At 41.1% G+C, this 17,665-nt stretch overlaps 1 protein-coding gene across 1 annotated transcript; it reads right to left on the reverse strand.

Moving 5' to 3' along the window:
• Positions 1-852: 852 nt before the first annotated feature.
• Positions 853-1,372, reverse strand: LOC110583322 (40S ribosomal protein S20). The gene has a single exon (XM_021693374.1). It carries the CDS (start codon positions 1,256-1,258, stop codon positions 899-901), a length of 360 nt encoding a protein of 119 aa, XP_021549049.1. The 5' UTR covers positions 1,259-1,372; the 3' UTR covers positions 853-898.
• Between the last annotated feature and the right edge of the window lie 16,293 nt (positions 1,373-17,665).

Genomic DNA, 17,665 nt, shown 5'->3' on the forward strand with positions numbered 1-17,665 from the left:
ATTCTTATTTTCATTGTTTTCTTTCTTCTGCCTGCTTTGAGTTTAATTTTCCATTCTTTTCCTAATGCCTTTACATATAAGCTTAAATAATTGAGTCTCATATTTGTAAATTTTCTAATAGAAGATTTTAATGCAATAAATTTTCTCTACATACACTTCTTTAGCTGATTCCCCCCAGATTTTGATATGTTGTTTTTTTGTTTTCATTTAGTTAAAAAATAGTTTTCTGACTTTCTTTGTGGATTAAAAAAAACCCTAATATTAGGGAATTTTTCAGAAATCATTTTTAATTGATTTCTGTTTTATTTTCATTATGAGCAGATGAAATCATTGAGTTTTATTTTATAGTCCAGAATGTGGTCCATCTTGGTGAGTGTCTTACATGCAGTTGAAAAGAATGTGTTTTCTGCTGTTGTTGGGTAGAGTGTCCTACAAATTGACATTTTTTGCTGTCTTATTTTGTGTCAATTTGTAGGATACAACTTATTTGTTTTCTTGTTCAAGTACTTTATATCCTTATTAGTTTTTTGTTTAATCATTCTATCAATTATGGAACAAATTAGATACTGGAGAAAAGAAGATCAGAGACATTGAAGGCATAGCACTAGAAGCTATTAAAAATGAACACTCAGAGGAAAGAAAAAAAAAAGGACCAAAGAAGTGGGGAAAAACTTAGGGGGCAAAGAAAGAAAATGAAAAAAAATAGTGCCCCCCCCAATTTTCCAGTTGATGAAAACCAAAAACACACAGAGCCAAGAAGTTCAGTGGATCCTAAATAGAAGAAACAGGAAAAACACACAAAAAACCCCACATCATAATCAAAGTTTTTGAAAATCTGTGTTAATTAGACAATTTTTTTTTTTTAACAACCGATAATCAATTTATTAAAAAGGTTGATTTAAGCATCTGCAATGGTGACTTCAACCTCAACTCCTGGCTCAATACTGATGGAAGTAATCTGCTTAACAATCTCAGAAGGACTGTGCAAATCAATGAGTCGCTTGTGGATCCTCATCTGAAAACGATCCCAGGTCTTAGAACCTTCACCACAAGGAGTTTTTCTTGTAGTGATTCTCAGAGTCTTGGTAGGCATGCGAACTGGTCCTTTCACTTTGAGATTCTTTTCCTTTGCGCCTCTGATCAAGTCAGCACATACCTTTTCCAAAGATTTTACGTTGCGGCTGGTGAGAGTAATTCTGATTCGGTGAATCGCCACCTCCGGTTCCACGGGTGTCTTTCCAGTGTCTTTAAAAGCCATGGCTGCGGCGCGGCTTCCTGACCGACTTGTTCCTCGGTGAGAGCGAACAGCGGTGAGTCAGGAGCAGGAGCGGGGCGTCCAAACTTCCGCTGTAGCTACGACCGCGTCTTCCTCAAAGAGTAATTAGACAATTTTTAAAAGCAGCCAGAGATAAAACACACATTCTGTATAGAGAAACAAAAGAATAGCAGCATATTTCTCATTAGAAACCATGCAGACCATCAGACAATGGAAGGACATATTTGAAATGTTGGGGATAAAATCTGCCAGCCCACAATTTTATGTCCAGCAGAAGTACCTTTTAAAAATGCATGCAAAATAAATACTTTAGGACCAACAACAGCTAGGAGAATTCATCATTGAAGTCATCTACTAAAAGAAACATTAAAATAATTTATCCAAACATAAAAAAATTATGGCAGATGGGTATCAGGGCCTCTAAAAAAGGATGGTTAGTACTCCAAGTTGTAAACATGTGTGCAAATATAGAAGGCATTTCTTCCCTATTTTAAAATTTCTTTAGAAGATAATTGCTCATTAAAAGAAAAACCAGTAAGCTTTTATTGTAGGATTTATAATCTATTAGATGTAAAATGTATAATAAGAATGCACAATGATGGAAGATAGGAGTATATCGTAAGATTCTTAGACTACATGTGAAGGGGTGAAATATAAGTTAAAGGTAAACCCTGACAAGTTGAAGACATATATTATAAATCAATCCTGAGTAATTTTCAATTCAGATGTTTTACTTTATTTTTAGAGTTTCAATTTCTTTCTATCTCTTCCATTTTTCTCTTCCTCATGTTCATGTTTTTTTTTTCATCCTTGAATATATTTTATGATTTGTGAGCAGAGTAATTGCCCTTAGAGATCTCTGCAGCTTTCTCTCCAGGGAGCTGCCTTCTTTTTGGTATTCAGTGGTAGTCCCCAGAGTGAAAGAAATTCCCTGCCTCTTTTTGTCCAGAGTTCCAGTCTCCCACAATAAAACCCAAGATATCATCCTAAGTGGAGAAACAGAATTCCTCCAGCATCACTGTACTCCACATTCCTCTGGGGAGCTAGCTATATAAAGCAAACACCAAGAAAACAAGCAAAGAGAAGAGAATGTCTGCACACCCTGTTGTGAAGGGGCATGAATTACCTTTATCACCTCCAGTCAACCACCACCACAGGTTCTGCTAGGCTGCTCCTCCCAATGTTTTGACCTGGATCTGCTTCTAGTCATGGAGCTAATGCAGTCACAGAGCTCACCTTGTTTTCCTTCTCTCTGGAGTCATGGTCCTATGATGACTGTTATCCAATGTCTGAAAACCATGGTTTCATATGTTTTTTTCCATTGTTTATGACAAGAGGGCAGTTTGAGTAAGACATGATATTTTATAGGAAATGGACTTCCCCCCAAATTCTCATATCTCCTTCCCATGTTGGGGTGTCTTAGTTGCTACCCCTTTGTGCTCTCAAAGCTCTGCATTTACACTGTACCTTTTCACACTGTATTTTAACTTTTACTTCATAGGCCCCTCTCTCCTTCTGGCCTTTAAATCTTGAAAGCAGTGGCTGCCTCACTCATCTTTCTGTTTTAACACTTAACATAATATTTGCACAGAAATGATTCTCAAAAATATTTAGTCAAGCTTTCTAATGTTGTTGGGTCCTTGGAATATGTGAGGTAGCAAATATCCCTTGCACATCAGGGATAGCAGAAACAGGACACATGTCTTGCCACTTCCTCTATCAGAGTCCAAGGCAGGCATCATTGGTCACCAGGGATTCTATTTTCACCTGAGCCAAAACATGGCTTTTAACTCCTTCCTAACATGATTTCAGATATCTTCTACCAATCAATACAAGATCACTCTTATGCTGAAACTTATTTGCCTTCCATGAATTAGCAGTATCTTTTCTTATAAATAACATTTTATTTCCTTAGTATATGTCACTTATTATGTGTTAGCTTCACTCTAAGCATTTTAAAATATCAACTACTTTATCTTTATTACAATTTTATGTTTTGTCAGAACTTGTATGTATGAGCTCCATTTCACAGATGAGGAAGTCATGGCACAGAAAGGATAAGTAACTTATGCAAGGTCATATACCTCGTAAGTGGTGGGTAAGGATGCTCCTGCAGGGAATCTGCCTTAGTATCCATGCTCTTCACTGTTACATTATACCACCCCTCCCCACTATGGCCCAAACGCACTAAAACATTTCTCTTTGGGAAGAAGCTAAGAAAGTGGTTAACACCTTTTCTGACAAGCTACAGGAAAAGCCAGGCAAGAACAGATGGGGCATGGAGTTAAAAGTACCTTAGGCCTCTTAGAACACAAGGGAACAAAACCAATGTTCCTCTTGATTTATTCATTTAAGAAATACCCATTATCCTCTTTCCCAGGCACTGCTGGAAAGGAAAAGCAAACGTTAAGCCAAATGAAGCACAGAACAGTTACAGACTGCCAGGTGTCACCTCAGACACACAAACAATCAACTTTATGTGAGCTCATCTTAATTCCAGAACCTGTCAGCTAGAACAACAGATATAGCTTATGCCCAGATAGGACTTTTTTTTTGGAAACTGGAATTGTGAAGGGGCTGGGGCTGGGGTGGGGAGTTGGGAAAGGCAGGAGGTGACCTCCATCTTTATTTTTTAATATCCACTGCCTGTCATGGGTGCACCATCCTTGTAGGTAGGTATCTTCTCAACCTCGTGTGGCTATTTTCTAGGGCACACAAATTGTGTTCTGTTCCCCCACCGACCAGAGCAGAGAAGCAGCAAGAGACCAAGCAGGAAAAGAGTCAAATATCTTACGTCACATTTTTGTCAGAAAAGGCAGATAATTCATGACACTTACACAACAAAGTGAGCAGACATTCTCTTCTTCTCTTTGTTTGTTTGTTTTCTTGGTGTTAGCTGCCTCAGAGGAATGTGGAGTGCAGTGATGTTGGAGGAATTTTGTTTCTTCATTTAGGATGATATCTTGGGTTTTATTGTGGGAGACTAGAACTCTGTTCAAAAAGCGGTGGGGAATTCCTTTCACTAGAATTCTGAGAATTGGCTAGTCAGCTTGACCTTTGCCCCCAAGTCATCCTTGGGTGCCCATGGAATTCTGCAGAAATGCTGAACACAAATCCAGACCATGTGCTTCATTATTAAGATGGTAATTATCCAGGCTGATACTGTGTGTGTGTTAGGCTATTTGTCATTGCCCAAGGTCATTCATCCTGTGGTCTGGTGGAGGAAAGACATCTATTTCATTCGAATACTTTGGGAAAAATCTCATTTCACAGGGATTCTACCTTGCACTTCAAAGCCTGTTGGATACTATGTTTCTCAGTAGCCCCAGAGCAAAATATTGTCAGAACATACGTTTTTTAACGGGTTGCTATACTTCTCTTTGTCTTCCTGCAGTACAGAAAGTTGCCTATGAGTGCACATGCTTTCTGGGGCCCAGGAGACTTGGAGGTAAAGTCTCCAGTTCAAGAAGAGTGCCATCCCTGTCGTTTCTCCCTTGGAAGTGGGCTATGGACCACAAGGTGAAGAGAGGAAACCCCCTTCCCTTCATCAAGGATCAACCACTGGCTTGGTCTGGAATGGACGTCATGCCTCTACAATGCTGGACAATTGGTTGGATGTTGAGGAAGTTATGCCTTCCCCAGATCTATCTTTTCAGATAATAAAGTTAGGAGTTTAATGTATATTCTTATTTGTGTATAGATAGGGTTGTTAGGATCTAGGTAAAACAAAATTAGGTTTTGTTATTTTTAGGGCAAAACTTACATACTTTAGAACAAAAACAAGAAAGACAAAATGAAATGGAAATGAGGTCCCCCTCCAGAAACCGATCCCTACTAGCACTTCTCTACCTCAGAGAAAATCGTGTTATTAGTTATGAGTTCTGTATAATGGGTAATTTTTGCACATACGAGCATGTATTAACTTTTATACTAGAGTGTTTTCCATGTCCTACAAATAGATATGGAGCTTGCTGCGGACTGTGGTGGTAGGGGTTCTTAGGACTACAGGTCAAGAAATTACCCTCCTTGGAAGCAGGAGAAAACCTACTAGCTTAAATTTCATCATTTTATACTAGAGGATAGGTTGGGGAGGAGAGGCTTGTAATAATTATGTTACAATATGACTAATGGTGTCTACAATGCAATAGGCATCATGCAAAGAACTTTATATATGCAGGACCAACTACATAATTTGTAGGGTCCATCCTAAAATGTATACTTCAGATTCTCCTTGCTCAAAAATTAAGAATTTAAGACAGGACAGCAGAGCATTATACCAAGCAAGGGGTGTACTAACACAGCCTGCTGTGTGACTGAATGGTTTGCACACCCATGAAGCTGGCTCTGTGTATTCATTTTCAAATTTACCCATGAAGCCATCCCAGGGTGGAAGCATCACTGCTTTCATTTTGCAGATGGAGGCTGAGATTTAGACATTTCAATTCTCGATCTCTTTTCCAGGCATTTACCTGTTGGATAGTGTGGCTTGAAAACAGTGTCCACACCAAAACAATACGAGATCCCAAAAGAAGGAAAATATTTGACCCTGATACTGGTCATCTGGACAATGTGAATTTTATATGTTAGAGTTGCTCCAACTTCCAGCTACCAGATGTCTGTAAAAATTCATAGCAGGCTATTAAATTTAGCAGATCCTGTCTTAATTAGATTAGCTTTTGCACAGCACGATGGCAGAGTGTCTCTCTGATGGAGGGTTTATAAAGATTTCTGGTGGGAATTCTCTATGGAAGATGGAGTCTTTTATCCACAGAGACTGACAAATAGAAGAAAAAAAACCCACCTCATAATAGTATAAAAATGTGGTCATGGTGTGTCAAAGCAGAAACATGGGTCTTTGTTTCATTGATGTTTCCTTTTTATTTGGCTTAAGAACAGGGATGGTAGGGGATAAAGATGGGGGAGGGGTGTTCAAAACAACCAGCCAGGAGAAGAGCACAAGGGAGGTGAAAAACTATAAGCAAATTCTTGTCGTCAAATCCTCCAATAAATCTAGCACCAAAGGAGTGCTAAGCGCTCAGTTGCCTGTCAGTACATGAGTTATTCTTTTTTTTTCAGACAAGAAACAAAACTGCACAGTTTGTCTTGAGCTGGTCTTACGTGATTAAACTCCGCATCTATTCTCGCTCCCCATTTAAGGTCACTCAGGAAGGCTCACGTGACCCACAGAGTCCCTTTTTTGTCTCATCCTCTCTATTCTGTCTGGGGCAGAGGCCCTAACCTGCAGTGTTGTGTGGAACAGTGCTTGTTTATTGACGGGGGTACACAATGGTGACAGTTCTGAGAGCTCCCCAGCTCTTCTGGGGGCCCTGGTGTGTAGGTCACTCCAGCAGGAAGGCAGGTGGGAGCCATTTTTCTTGTCATATGATTCACCAATGGAAAGGTCACGTTCAAGCAAAGACCTTCATCCCTGGGCTGTGGAGTCTGTGGAGAGAGACTGAGAGCACAAAGGAGAAGATGATAAAAATGTGTTCCCACCTCCCAATCTCCCTGCTCCGGGGCAGGAGAGGAATTTGGGGTTTCCAAACCCCAAAGTGCGTGAAAGCAGGACAAGAGAGCCCTGGTAGAAAGAATGGCCCATCGTTTGCTCCAGGGCAGGCTGATCAGATTCACATCATACACAGGCAGGGTTACTAGGCAACTGATTAAATAAACGTGCTGGTCCTACAAGCAAGCTCGCAATTAATTAACTTAACCATTTTCATTTCGACTGTTTTCTTCCCTTCTCCACCTCAACCTGATTTGAGATACTGAAATGTGAGAAGCACCAGGGAGGAGGGGGCTGAGGACCCATTTTGCCTTCAGTGGAAAGGTCTCGATTTCTATGAGTTCTTCCTACACCTGGAATGGAAGAACCTGATCGGCATGTAATTCGACTTTTGAGCACATAAGAAAATAGACACCAATGGCCGTAAAGGGTGCTAGTCATGTATTTATTTAAAATCTGTTATTCTTCCTAATCAGGCTAGTCGATGGGTGGAACAGGATGAAGAATTTATTTCAGTAGACAGATTGTTTCCATGTAATATGGCTTTGCTGGTGCTCCATGTGCATCCCCCTACATGCTATGGGGATGGGAGGCAGAGCTTTTAACCAGCCCAGATGGTCATATTCCTGGAGGCCAAGAGGCCTGAATCTTGTCTTGAAAGATGGGAGAATCAGGAGAACAACCCACGTGAAGGGGCATTTCGGGGAGAGGGTCGAGAGTGGACAAAGTCCCAGTTATATTGGTACCATTATGAACGATTTGGTTTTGAAAAGGTAAAAGATGCAAGGTCGGGAATGGGGCTGGAATCAGGGTCTGGGCCAGATTATAAAGACCCATTCCTATCATGTAAAGAGTTTACAATTCATCCCGCAGGCAGGAGAAACCACTGAAGGATTTTATAAGGGAAGTGGCGCAGGTAGATGTGCCTCGTAGATAGCTTACTCCTAGTCATATAGAATTAGGATTTAAGAGGACACTAAAAGAGAGAAGACACTGAAGAGGTTTTTGTAATAGTTCAGAAGGCAGAGGAGGAAATGAAGTGGGGCTGGGGAGGAGGGAGGAGTCACAGAGGCAAACTACTTGGTGCTGGGAGGTTGATTGGAGTGGGATGGGAGGGCTGGGGAGGGTCTAGGGGAGAGCCAGACCTGATCTGAGAGCGGGAGTGGGTAGTGGAGGTATCACCTGAAGGTGGGAGTGCAGCAGGAGGAGCTAGACCCTGGCAGAAGGCAGGAATAAATGAACCTGACTCACACTTGTTGAATCTGAGGTTCCTGTGTCCAGCAGGCTACTGGTTAAATAAAGCCATTACTTAATCTTCCCTAAAAGACAGGAATTAGGGGAGATTTCTTGTAGAACCTGCATTCCACAATAGACTCGTATAGAATTTTATTTCTATAGTTATATTTAAAGCAGGATATAGAATGTGTAGACAGAAGGTGTGGAGTGTGGAGAAGGGAGAGCCGCGACTAGAGCCTTTTTCACTTAAACATTTTTTATTAACTGCCAAAGAAAATAAAGACCTAATAGCATCGATAGAGTTATTATTAATCATAAGTACTTGGTTCACTCTAATCTCTCCTTCTAATTATGGGATGGAGTTGTCATATTCAAATGTGAAACAGGCTGGAACTACCCACGGCGAAGAGATGAGCCCCTGGCATATGAATCATCCTGAAAGATCTGATGTCCCCTGTGCCCTGGATCAAACGCAGCCGTCAGCCTCTCTGGCAAGGGCGAGATCATCTCAAAGGGCTCATGGCATCAGGGACCAAATGAGAGGCTCCTGGCTGCCGTACAGGAGCACTGAATAGAGAACTATTTCTCCAGGTCCTGGGAAACAAGATTCTGTTTCCTTTTGTAACAAGTGGAAGATTTATGGTCTTGCTTTTACATTTGCCTCAAACTGGCCATATCTCTGTGTAGCCAGTTTTCAGCATTTTTCAGTGAAATGTGAATGACCATTCTGGACACACAGGTGGTGATTCAAAGAAGGGGAGTGGTAAATGGCATAGTGCACACATGCAGTAGGTTAGAAGGAAGATGCTTTAACAGGTAGAAGTAACTGAGGACATGTGTCCATCTTACCCCAGGTATTATACTCATTCCCTAATTTAAAAAAATCTTTAAATCTCTATTTTCTATAACATGTCTTTTTTTAATTCATAGACTATTTCATAAGCTATAGTGATTTTATCTGTGAAAGTGGCTATAGATGGTTCAATGCTGGTGAAATAGTTCACTAAAAAATTTGAACATGTCTTTTCTATTATTTGCTAAGCTTGCTGCTTGTGACCTTGCTTCTTAGACACTGTCTTTCCCAAAAGAATTATTATTTTTTTTCCTGATTGCTTCTCTTCAGGCACAAATGCTTGCTGAAATGGCTCCAAGGGAGCCCTTATTCCAAGCGACACTGTCCACTTAAAATGTGGGCAGTTTTATTCAGCACTGTAATGCTCCAGCCCTCACCGCTCTGACCATTTAGTCTAGTTGGCCCAGCCGTGGGCTATTCAAAGACTTTTGCCCCCCATCTTGGTAGAGATCTGGATTAGGGGTTTCACAATTGCCATGGGCTTGAAGCTACAGGGAACCCAACTGGAAATGTAGCAAGCTGAAAAAAATCATTGTTACTTGCTTTTAAACTTTATGTTAAAAATGTCATACTTAAATTTATGTATTTATTTTTAAAGGTTTATTTATTTATTTATTTGAGAAAGAGAGCAAGAGAGCTTGAGCGCAGAGAGGAACAGTGGGAGAGAGAGAGAGAGAGAAACGCAGCAGACTCCTCTCTGAGCTCAAGACCCTGAGATCATGACCTAAGCCAAAATCAAGAGTTGGATGCCCAACCGACCATGCCACCCAGGGGCCCCTGTCATACTTAAATTTATTTTAATGCAATTCGATGTTGTTCTTCCCCACCATTTTGTTTTACTTAAGTTCCACATCACTCAGGAGGAAGCTCGAGATGTTAATTGATTTTAAACTTTGTTAACTTAATTTATGTGTGTTAATATTGTGGGGAAATGTGAACAAATCAAAAGAAGATAGAAAAGGAGGGAAAATGAAGAGTAAAAAAAAAATAAGTCAATAGAAACAAATCCAAAAATTCACAATGAATGTAAATGGAATAAATTTTCCAGTTAAAGATTGGAGAGCATTAGATCAGATTATTGTAAAAAACAAAAATAAGAAAATAAACTCCAACTATGTTTTATGTATAGAAGTCTCAACTGAAACATAAAGACATAGAATCTGCACTAATATATGTCATTTATTGATTTTAATGATTGTATAGTATTCCATTAAATCCATCACAATTTATTTATCTTCCTATCAAAGAACATTTAGGTTGCTTCAAGTTTTTCACAGATACAAACAATATTGATGGTTTTAAAACTTGCCTTAAAATATCTATTGTCTAATATTAATATGGGTGTTTTATTTTGGTTAATATTTTCCTTTTTTTTCAAACCTTCTATGTCTATACAACAGGGTTTTTTAAAGTTGTACAGATCACTGCAATATCAGAACAGATTGGCACAAGGGTTTCAGATGGGACTACTCAATATTTTGTTAATTGTTGTCATTAATTATCATTATTGTTATTTCTGTAAAAATAACAACTTGCTGATTCTCCCTTTCTCTATTTCGTGGATGTTTTCAGTTCCTGCCTCTGTCTTTGACACTTGTGGTGATTTTGGGTGCACTGGCACCTCAGTCAGCAAAGCTCTTTCAGCCCCAAGAAGAGTGATATTTGAATTGTTCTATCTTCGTCAGGCCCCTGGGGGTGCAGTATTTGCTCTTTCAGCCCAGTTAGACTTAGGGTAGTCAACCTACCTACCTTTTCCAAAACAGAGGAAACACCATTAATAATTTTCTAAGGAATATTAATACCCAAAGATAGAAGACACACCCAAAAAATCAGTATTATTGAGGTACAATTGGCACACAATAAAATATACCCATTTTAATCATACTTAATGTGCCTTGACAAACTTATGCATGCATGTAACCACCAAACACATCAAGATATAGGACATTTTCATTGCTCTGAAAAAGTTCTTCCTAGTCAGTTCTTCCAAATCCCTGGCCACAGGCAACCGCTGATATGTTTCCTGTCAGTTTAGATTACATTTATTTTTCCTACCCGTTCTATGAGTGAAATCATACCAAATGTACACTTTCGAGTCAGGCTTCTTTTGCTCAGCATAATGTTCTGAGCTCATCCTGTGTTGTTTGTGTATCGGTGGTTTATTCCTTTTTGGTTATTGAGTAGTTTTTGATTGCATGGATGAACCACAATTTGTTTATCCATTCACCAGTTGATGGACATTTTGGTTGTTTCCAATTTGGGTTATTGTGAATAAAGCTGCTATCAACACTTCAAGGCACACAACTGTAGATTTCTCTTTAAACTCTCCTTTTCTCTATTCCAAAAGCTTTGGGGTTCCGAAGGCCTTAACCTCTCAGGTCTCATAAGATATTTCTGAGATAAGATACATTGGACATTAGGACATCATTGGACTCTCATTTCCTTTAAGAATCAGTATCTAAGCCACATTGTAGAAAACAAAACAAAAACAAAAACGAGTTCTTGAGACCTATAAAAATATTATTTTTATTACCACCATTATTATTTTATAGCTAATTCTGTCATTTCTCTACATACTTGATGATGCCATGTATATATGGGATTGGCACCAACTGTTTTTAAAACTATTTTCCTTCCTATTCCTCACTGATTTTAGTCTTTCCAACATAAATATAATGAAATCTTTCTTATTCTTGCATGGCCTGTCCTTTCTACTATTCTCATGACTCTTCTTAACTGTGTTTAGATGAGGACTGGACCTTCCAGTCTTCAGGGTTCCTTGTTGGGAGATGGACAAGGAAGGCCAGGTTGAGTCGGGGAACACAAAACAGTATGAAGAGGAAAACAAGGAGGAAGGCAGGAGAACTGTAGACTGAGAAAAATAACACAAATTAGAGGACATGGAAAACTTTCTTCCTTATTGAGGGCAATAGGCATTGGGAAAATGTTATTCAAGAGATATGCACAAGTGTAAAAAAGCAAAATATGAACACCAATGAGCTATTTTCTTTTCCTATTAAAAAATGCTACATGAAAATGTATACCAGCACAGGTAAATTTATGAAATATACTTTAGCTATGGGTTGTGATTGTTAAGTTGAAAGGAGAAAGTGAAAGAGGGTGTCCATGTTTACACTTCCTGGTCTCCCATTTCTTCTCCCTGCTCTGTCATGTGGTTCTGGCCACCATTGTCTATATAGAACTTAGCATACCATTAAATAGACGGGGCAATGAGCCCTGAGGAGGTGTGGCTTGACACCCACACAGTCACTCATGAAAAGGGTGACATATGTCTGGGTGGCTCTAGAAGACAGCAGAAGACATGTACAATGGTCCCCCAATCCAAGCTTTTCTTTATATCTCCCTCTTTCTTGTTATGTCTGCATCATTGACAACCTTAATCACCTTCCTTCTTAAAAATTTCTTCCTCCTTGACTTCCAAATTATTTCCTTACCCTCTGTGGTTGGCTGACGAGTGGCCCTAGAAAGTTACCTGCTTTCTAATTCCTAGAACATGTGAATGTAAACTTATATGACAAAAACATATACATATATGCATAAATACATATGTATACTTATATATACATAGTAAAAACAAAAAAAATACAAGAATTTTTGCAGATGTGACTAAGTTAAAATCTTGAGACAGATTATTCTGGATGATCCACGTGAGGCTTAAAATACAATCACAAGCATCCTTATAGGAGAGGCAAAGGAAGATTGGACACAGGCACACAGAGGAGAAGGTGCTGTGAAGACAGAGCAAAGAGATATTTGAAAATATTGGTCTTGAGATTGGGATGATGCACCCACAAACCAATGAATGCCAGTAGCCACCAGAGGCTGAAAGAGAAAAGGAAGGGGTTCTTAGAGCCTCCAGAAGGAATGTAACCCTGCTGACACCTTGATTTCAGTCCCATGATACTGACCTGGGGCTTCTGGCCTGCACAACTGAGAGAATACATTTCCATTGGTGTAAGCTGTAATTTCTTACAGCAGCCCCAGGAAGCTAATACACTCAGTTTGACAGTTTCTTGTCTGCCTTTCTCCCTTCTCTCCATGCCCACCCCTCTCTTTAGCATATCCAAATAACATAGAGAATTTAAACTCCTGATCTTCTGAACTCTTTTTTTGAGTGTTGCATCTCCTTCTGTGATTCCTGTGAGTTTGTAAATCAGTATTTCTGGTCTCAGCTTTGCAATTGTCACTTAGCCAACCTGAGGATTTTCCACATTCTAAACCCTCTGCTCACTGTTTCCATTGAGTTAATAGGATGTGAGGGGTCTTAATACACGCTGCACAGAAGATTTCTGTGGTTAAATTACCTTGAGAATTGCTGGCTTAAACAAAGTGAAAGAATGTTAGTCCTTTACCAGGAGGCTTCTCCTCTAATATGTTCTGAGATCTTCCTCGGGAAATGCCTGCTGAAGTGGTGATTTAATTGTAGATTAAACCCAATTCCTTGTCTGGAAGCTTCCATACCCACAGGCTTTACCTAGAGAAGGCCTGCCCTTCTGCTTCTGCTCTAGCCGCTCCCCTTCTATTGGTGCCGCCCGCAGGCACTGCTGGCCCATGATGGCCGCCCGCCAAGGACAGGCTTCATTCCTCTTCCTGCCTGACTCTGCGCTTCACTTTGAGTCCAGCTCGTGAAGCTGCTGTGGGTAGAAAGACAAATGAGATTTTCTTCTGTCTTTTTTCCCTTTGTAGTATACGGGGTACAATGGAGCCCAGAGTAAGAACATAGAGAGTCCAAATTTGAAAATAATAATGGCAATCTCATATACTTTCAGTCTCCAGAGAAAGAGTGATAAGCTACTGTGCCTTTAAAACCCAAACAAACACAATTCTTGAAAATGTGGTTAGCCAAGTAACCCCAGGAAAGGTAATGAAAGATAGATTTGGGGAGAAATTGGGAACTGGAACTCAAGTCCACGTAGGGTGGCCATCTGCTTCTCCCCAGACTTTCTCAGCCTCCCAACATTGGCCGATGGCGCCCAGCGACTGTGAGGCATTCCAGGGGAGTCGTAAGCATCTTCTCCTGAGCAAATTTACCATGTTCAAGCCCAGCTGCCTGCTGGCTGAGTCTGTTCTCCATGCTCTCTGGTATCCTTGGCTGTTCAAGACCTCACCACAATGGCTTCTAACCTGGGGTCCTCACACCCCTCAGCATTCTGAAATAATAATTGGACTCTTGGGCTATTTTCAATATTTCAAAAATCAGTGGTTCTCTGCAGTGAGGCTGTGATTATTAACCATGAAGTCACCATTTTTTTTGGTGGAGGGGGGATCATTTTAAATCAGTTGTACTGATAATATGAGTTAGTCTGTGATGATTAAAAGCTCTAACTGGCAATTCTGCATGTCGTCAGTGAACACAAATGATGAAACAAATTAATCAGCAAGCAATAAATGTTGTGTGGTTAGTAGACAAAAATTTGTAAAAATATGCATCCTACTGAGAAAAGTAATAAAGATAGCCCTCGGTGGGGAAGGAAATGGGGCATTCCGCTGTAAATCTTTCCCAGACGGTCTTCACACAAATTCTTAACCTGATTACTCACTTTCTTTTTTTTTTATAAAGATTTTTATTTATTTATTCATGAGAGACAGAGAGAGAGGCAGAGGGAGAAGCAGGCTCCCAAGGAGCAGAGAGCCCGATGCGGGACTCGATCCCAGGACCCTGGGATCATGACCTGAGCCGAAGGCAGACGCTTAACCATCTGAGCCACCCAGGTGCCCTGATTACTCACTTTCTATTTTATTTTTTTCTCCCTTTCCTGAAGATTATTCTGCATCTACTTCCTGCCCCCCCTTCCCCTTCTTTACCATACTATAAGTACCTAGCAAGTGATTTGCAGCATGGTTCTGTAGTCCCTAAAAATGATGACATAAAGAGAGTGGTTCTCAAGCCACAAAAGTGACTCCGTTTACACAGGCAGAATGTGGGAAACAACGTGCGTGGTGTGCCATAACTCACTCCTTCGAGTCTTGTGTGACCACCCTCCGCCCCCCGCCCCCCTCCCCCCGCTCCCCGGCCAACTGCAAGCCTCCCTCACTGATGTCGCCAGGGGCCAGGAACTTGTTCTTTTTCTTTCTTTCAGGTCCTCTGAAGGTCCCTGCCACCATTCTGAACACATGGTATTCAAGCATTTCTTGCACTGGTTTAAAGTTATCTGTAGAACTTAACAGACTATTAAAGAACCCTGGGCAATTAATAAGTCAGGATGGGGCTTGATAACGCACACACTCGTGAAAAGCATGACATTTGTCTGTGTGGGTTGAAAAGGCAGCAGAAGACAGATGCCCTTGTTCTGGTATACATTTTGGGATAATTTGGCTGTCTATCCCTCAGACTGCTCAGCAGCTTCCCCAAGCCCTCAGAGCAGCCCCATGGGACAGGAGGAAGGAGTGACAAGGTGGGAGGGTTAAAGTCGGTCCCCTCTGCCGCCCATGGCAGGGCCTCTGTGTGGCAAGCTTGTGGCATTTCCAGCATGCTTGCAGGTTCGAGGGAGGTGAACTGCAAGCTCAGCTTCCAACTGCGCTAACGTGAGCATGCAGCTTGACGGGACCATACATTTCATTGATTTTCCATGTCACACAAATAACAGAATATATTAATGACGAGTGAAATGGAAGAAAAATTTTGCCTGTGATTCGCCATTGCAAGAAATGGCCATTTCCATCTCCTCATGTTCTGTGTTCTCTTACCAAATGAGTACATTTTTATGTGGTTATAACTGTAATGTAGACATAGCTCCATATTCTGTTCTACATTTAACATTTTATCACAACCATTTTTCCGTGTCATTGCTGTAGCTCTTGGCTTTGCAGCCTGGAACATCTGTTGCTACTAGCTTTGTCGCGTCCCCCGAGGAGGGTCAGATGGGGCTGGTGGAGATCTGCTCTGGGGCGAGGCTGGGCTTTCCTGCTGCCCTCAGGCTGGGTGCTAAGTGGGGGCTTATTTTACCAGGAAGGCTGAGGGTTTGCAGAGGAAGGCCCTTGAGATTGCATGGAAAGATCAATTTTTCCATTTTCTTTCCAGAATAGGCCCTGGGGGCGCTCGTGGGGATTTTAGTCCATGGGTTTGGAGAGGAAGTGAACAAAAGGGAGGTCAGAGCTGGGAATTACTCCGTTAATCACCAGACATGGGTCTCCAGAGTATAGCAGCCTCACCAGAGGGCCAAGAAGAATATCTGTGTGGCGGGATATTCTGTGAAGATGGCCACAGGAGCACATATTTAGATTCAGGCTAAATCTGGCCAACAGAGAAGCCAAGAGGACCTGGTGGGCACTTAGGACTGATGGAGCTGATGGAAAGCTTGGGGATCACTCTAGTATTTGCTTCTTTATTCCAATTTTAGTTTACACTGCATAGGCCATTTCGGTTATTTATTTTGGATTCTTACTCTGCCTCCTTCCATAAAAGATTTGAGATGTCTTGCTCAAGACACCACAGATTCAGTAAATCTAGCTTGTCAATTAGCATTTGTGTCCCTTTTATTTAGACCTGCATAGTGTGGAGTACAGAGGAGGAAGAAGAAGAACTAGAGAAAGACAAACAAAGCTTAAGGAGGGTTGTAAATACACACAAGTAAACAGGTGAGCTTGGCCATTATTTCTTAGACAGGGCACACCAGGAATAAAAAATACACAGCCTACTATTCCTTGGAGGAAATGATGCATGAAATAAATGTTATTAGAGGCCCAGGGGGATGCTTTTTCCTTATTTGTTAATGTACCTCATGCTGAAAATATGCCAAGGGCTGTCAGCACTGGGCTGCAGAATTATAAGAAGGCTTTCCTCCTGAATCTTCTGGTGAGTGGAAGGCATACTCTCCTCAGTCTCACAGAGCCGACAGCAGAAGGAAAGTCTGCATTCCCTTTTCTTTCCACATCTTTTTATTCCTCTCCTTCCTGGCCAACACTGGACAATGGAATGCCTTTTCAGGATGAGTATGACATTTCCCTCTGCCACCTTGAGCACTTCCTGTTCACCCCTAGAGCATTTTTCTTGCCCTGACGGAGGGAGCGTCATTCTCTTGCTCTCCTAGTTGATGTTACGTTGTAGGAAAAAAATGATTGCTGCTGAGGCCAGCAGAGTAGCGAGGAGTGAATTTGAGACTTCCAGATCTTGCCTCACAACAGTGCTGGAGTATTAGTACAATGCGTGGCTGTCAGGGATGGGAAATAATCCCACCCAAACACATTTAAAAGATCTGGAGGGTGTCTCCTCAGTCTTATTAGTCTAGCAGAGAGGGAGGGGAGGGGGAAGAGTGAGAAGTGCCGAACACCTGGAATTTGTTCACATAGCTGACAGGTTGTAGCTCACTGTTATTCTGCCTCTGTCTGATAACACTTTGTATTTAATACTCTCTAATTGTGCTTGCACTCCCTCTCGTCTTTTCATCTCTCAGGGTTTGTGCCCAAATATGGCTTCATTTCAGCCCTTCTTTTCCGCTTCACTTGAGATGCTCAATCCTGTGGGTTGGGCAGAAAAGGCAGTTTGCCAAGTCTAGACACGACTTGTGTCTAGAGGAGTCAATGAGCACCTTCCTGGTTGTGTGTGTGTGTGTGTGTGTGTGTATGTGTGAGAGAGAGAGAGAGAGAGAGAGATTGAGAAAGGGGGGGAGAGAGAGAGATCTTCCAGGAAGCACTTTGGAGAGTGCTTCTTCCATAATGGCAGTTCTAATTCCATCATATACATATGTTAATATCCTAGTAAACTTAGAGTCCAAGGGTCACGATATTGACTTACACATTCACTCAGTCATGCATCCATTAATTCAACAAATAT

Source organism: Neomonachus schauinslandi, chromosome 8 (assembly GCF_002201575.2).
Source record: "Neomonachus schauinslandi chromosome 8, ASM220157v2, whole genome shotgun sequence".
Classification (NCBI taxonomy): Eukaryota; Metazoa; Chordata; class Mammalia; order Carnivora; family Phocidae; genus Neomonachus; species Neomonachus schauinslandi.

Bases quoted from the DNA above. Each gene is read 5' to 3' on its own strand.
- LOC110583322 (XM_021693374.1), bottom strand. From the start codon at position 1,258: ATGGCTTTTAAAGACACTGGAAAGACACCCGTGGAACCGGAGGTGGCG.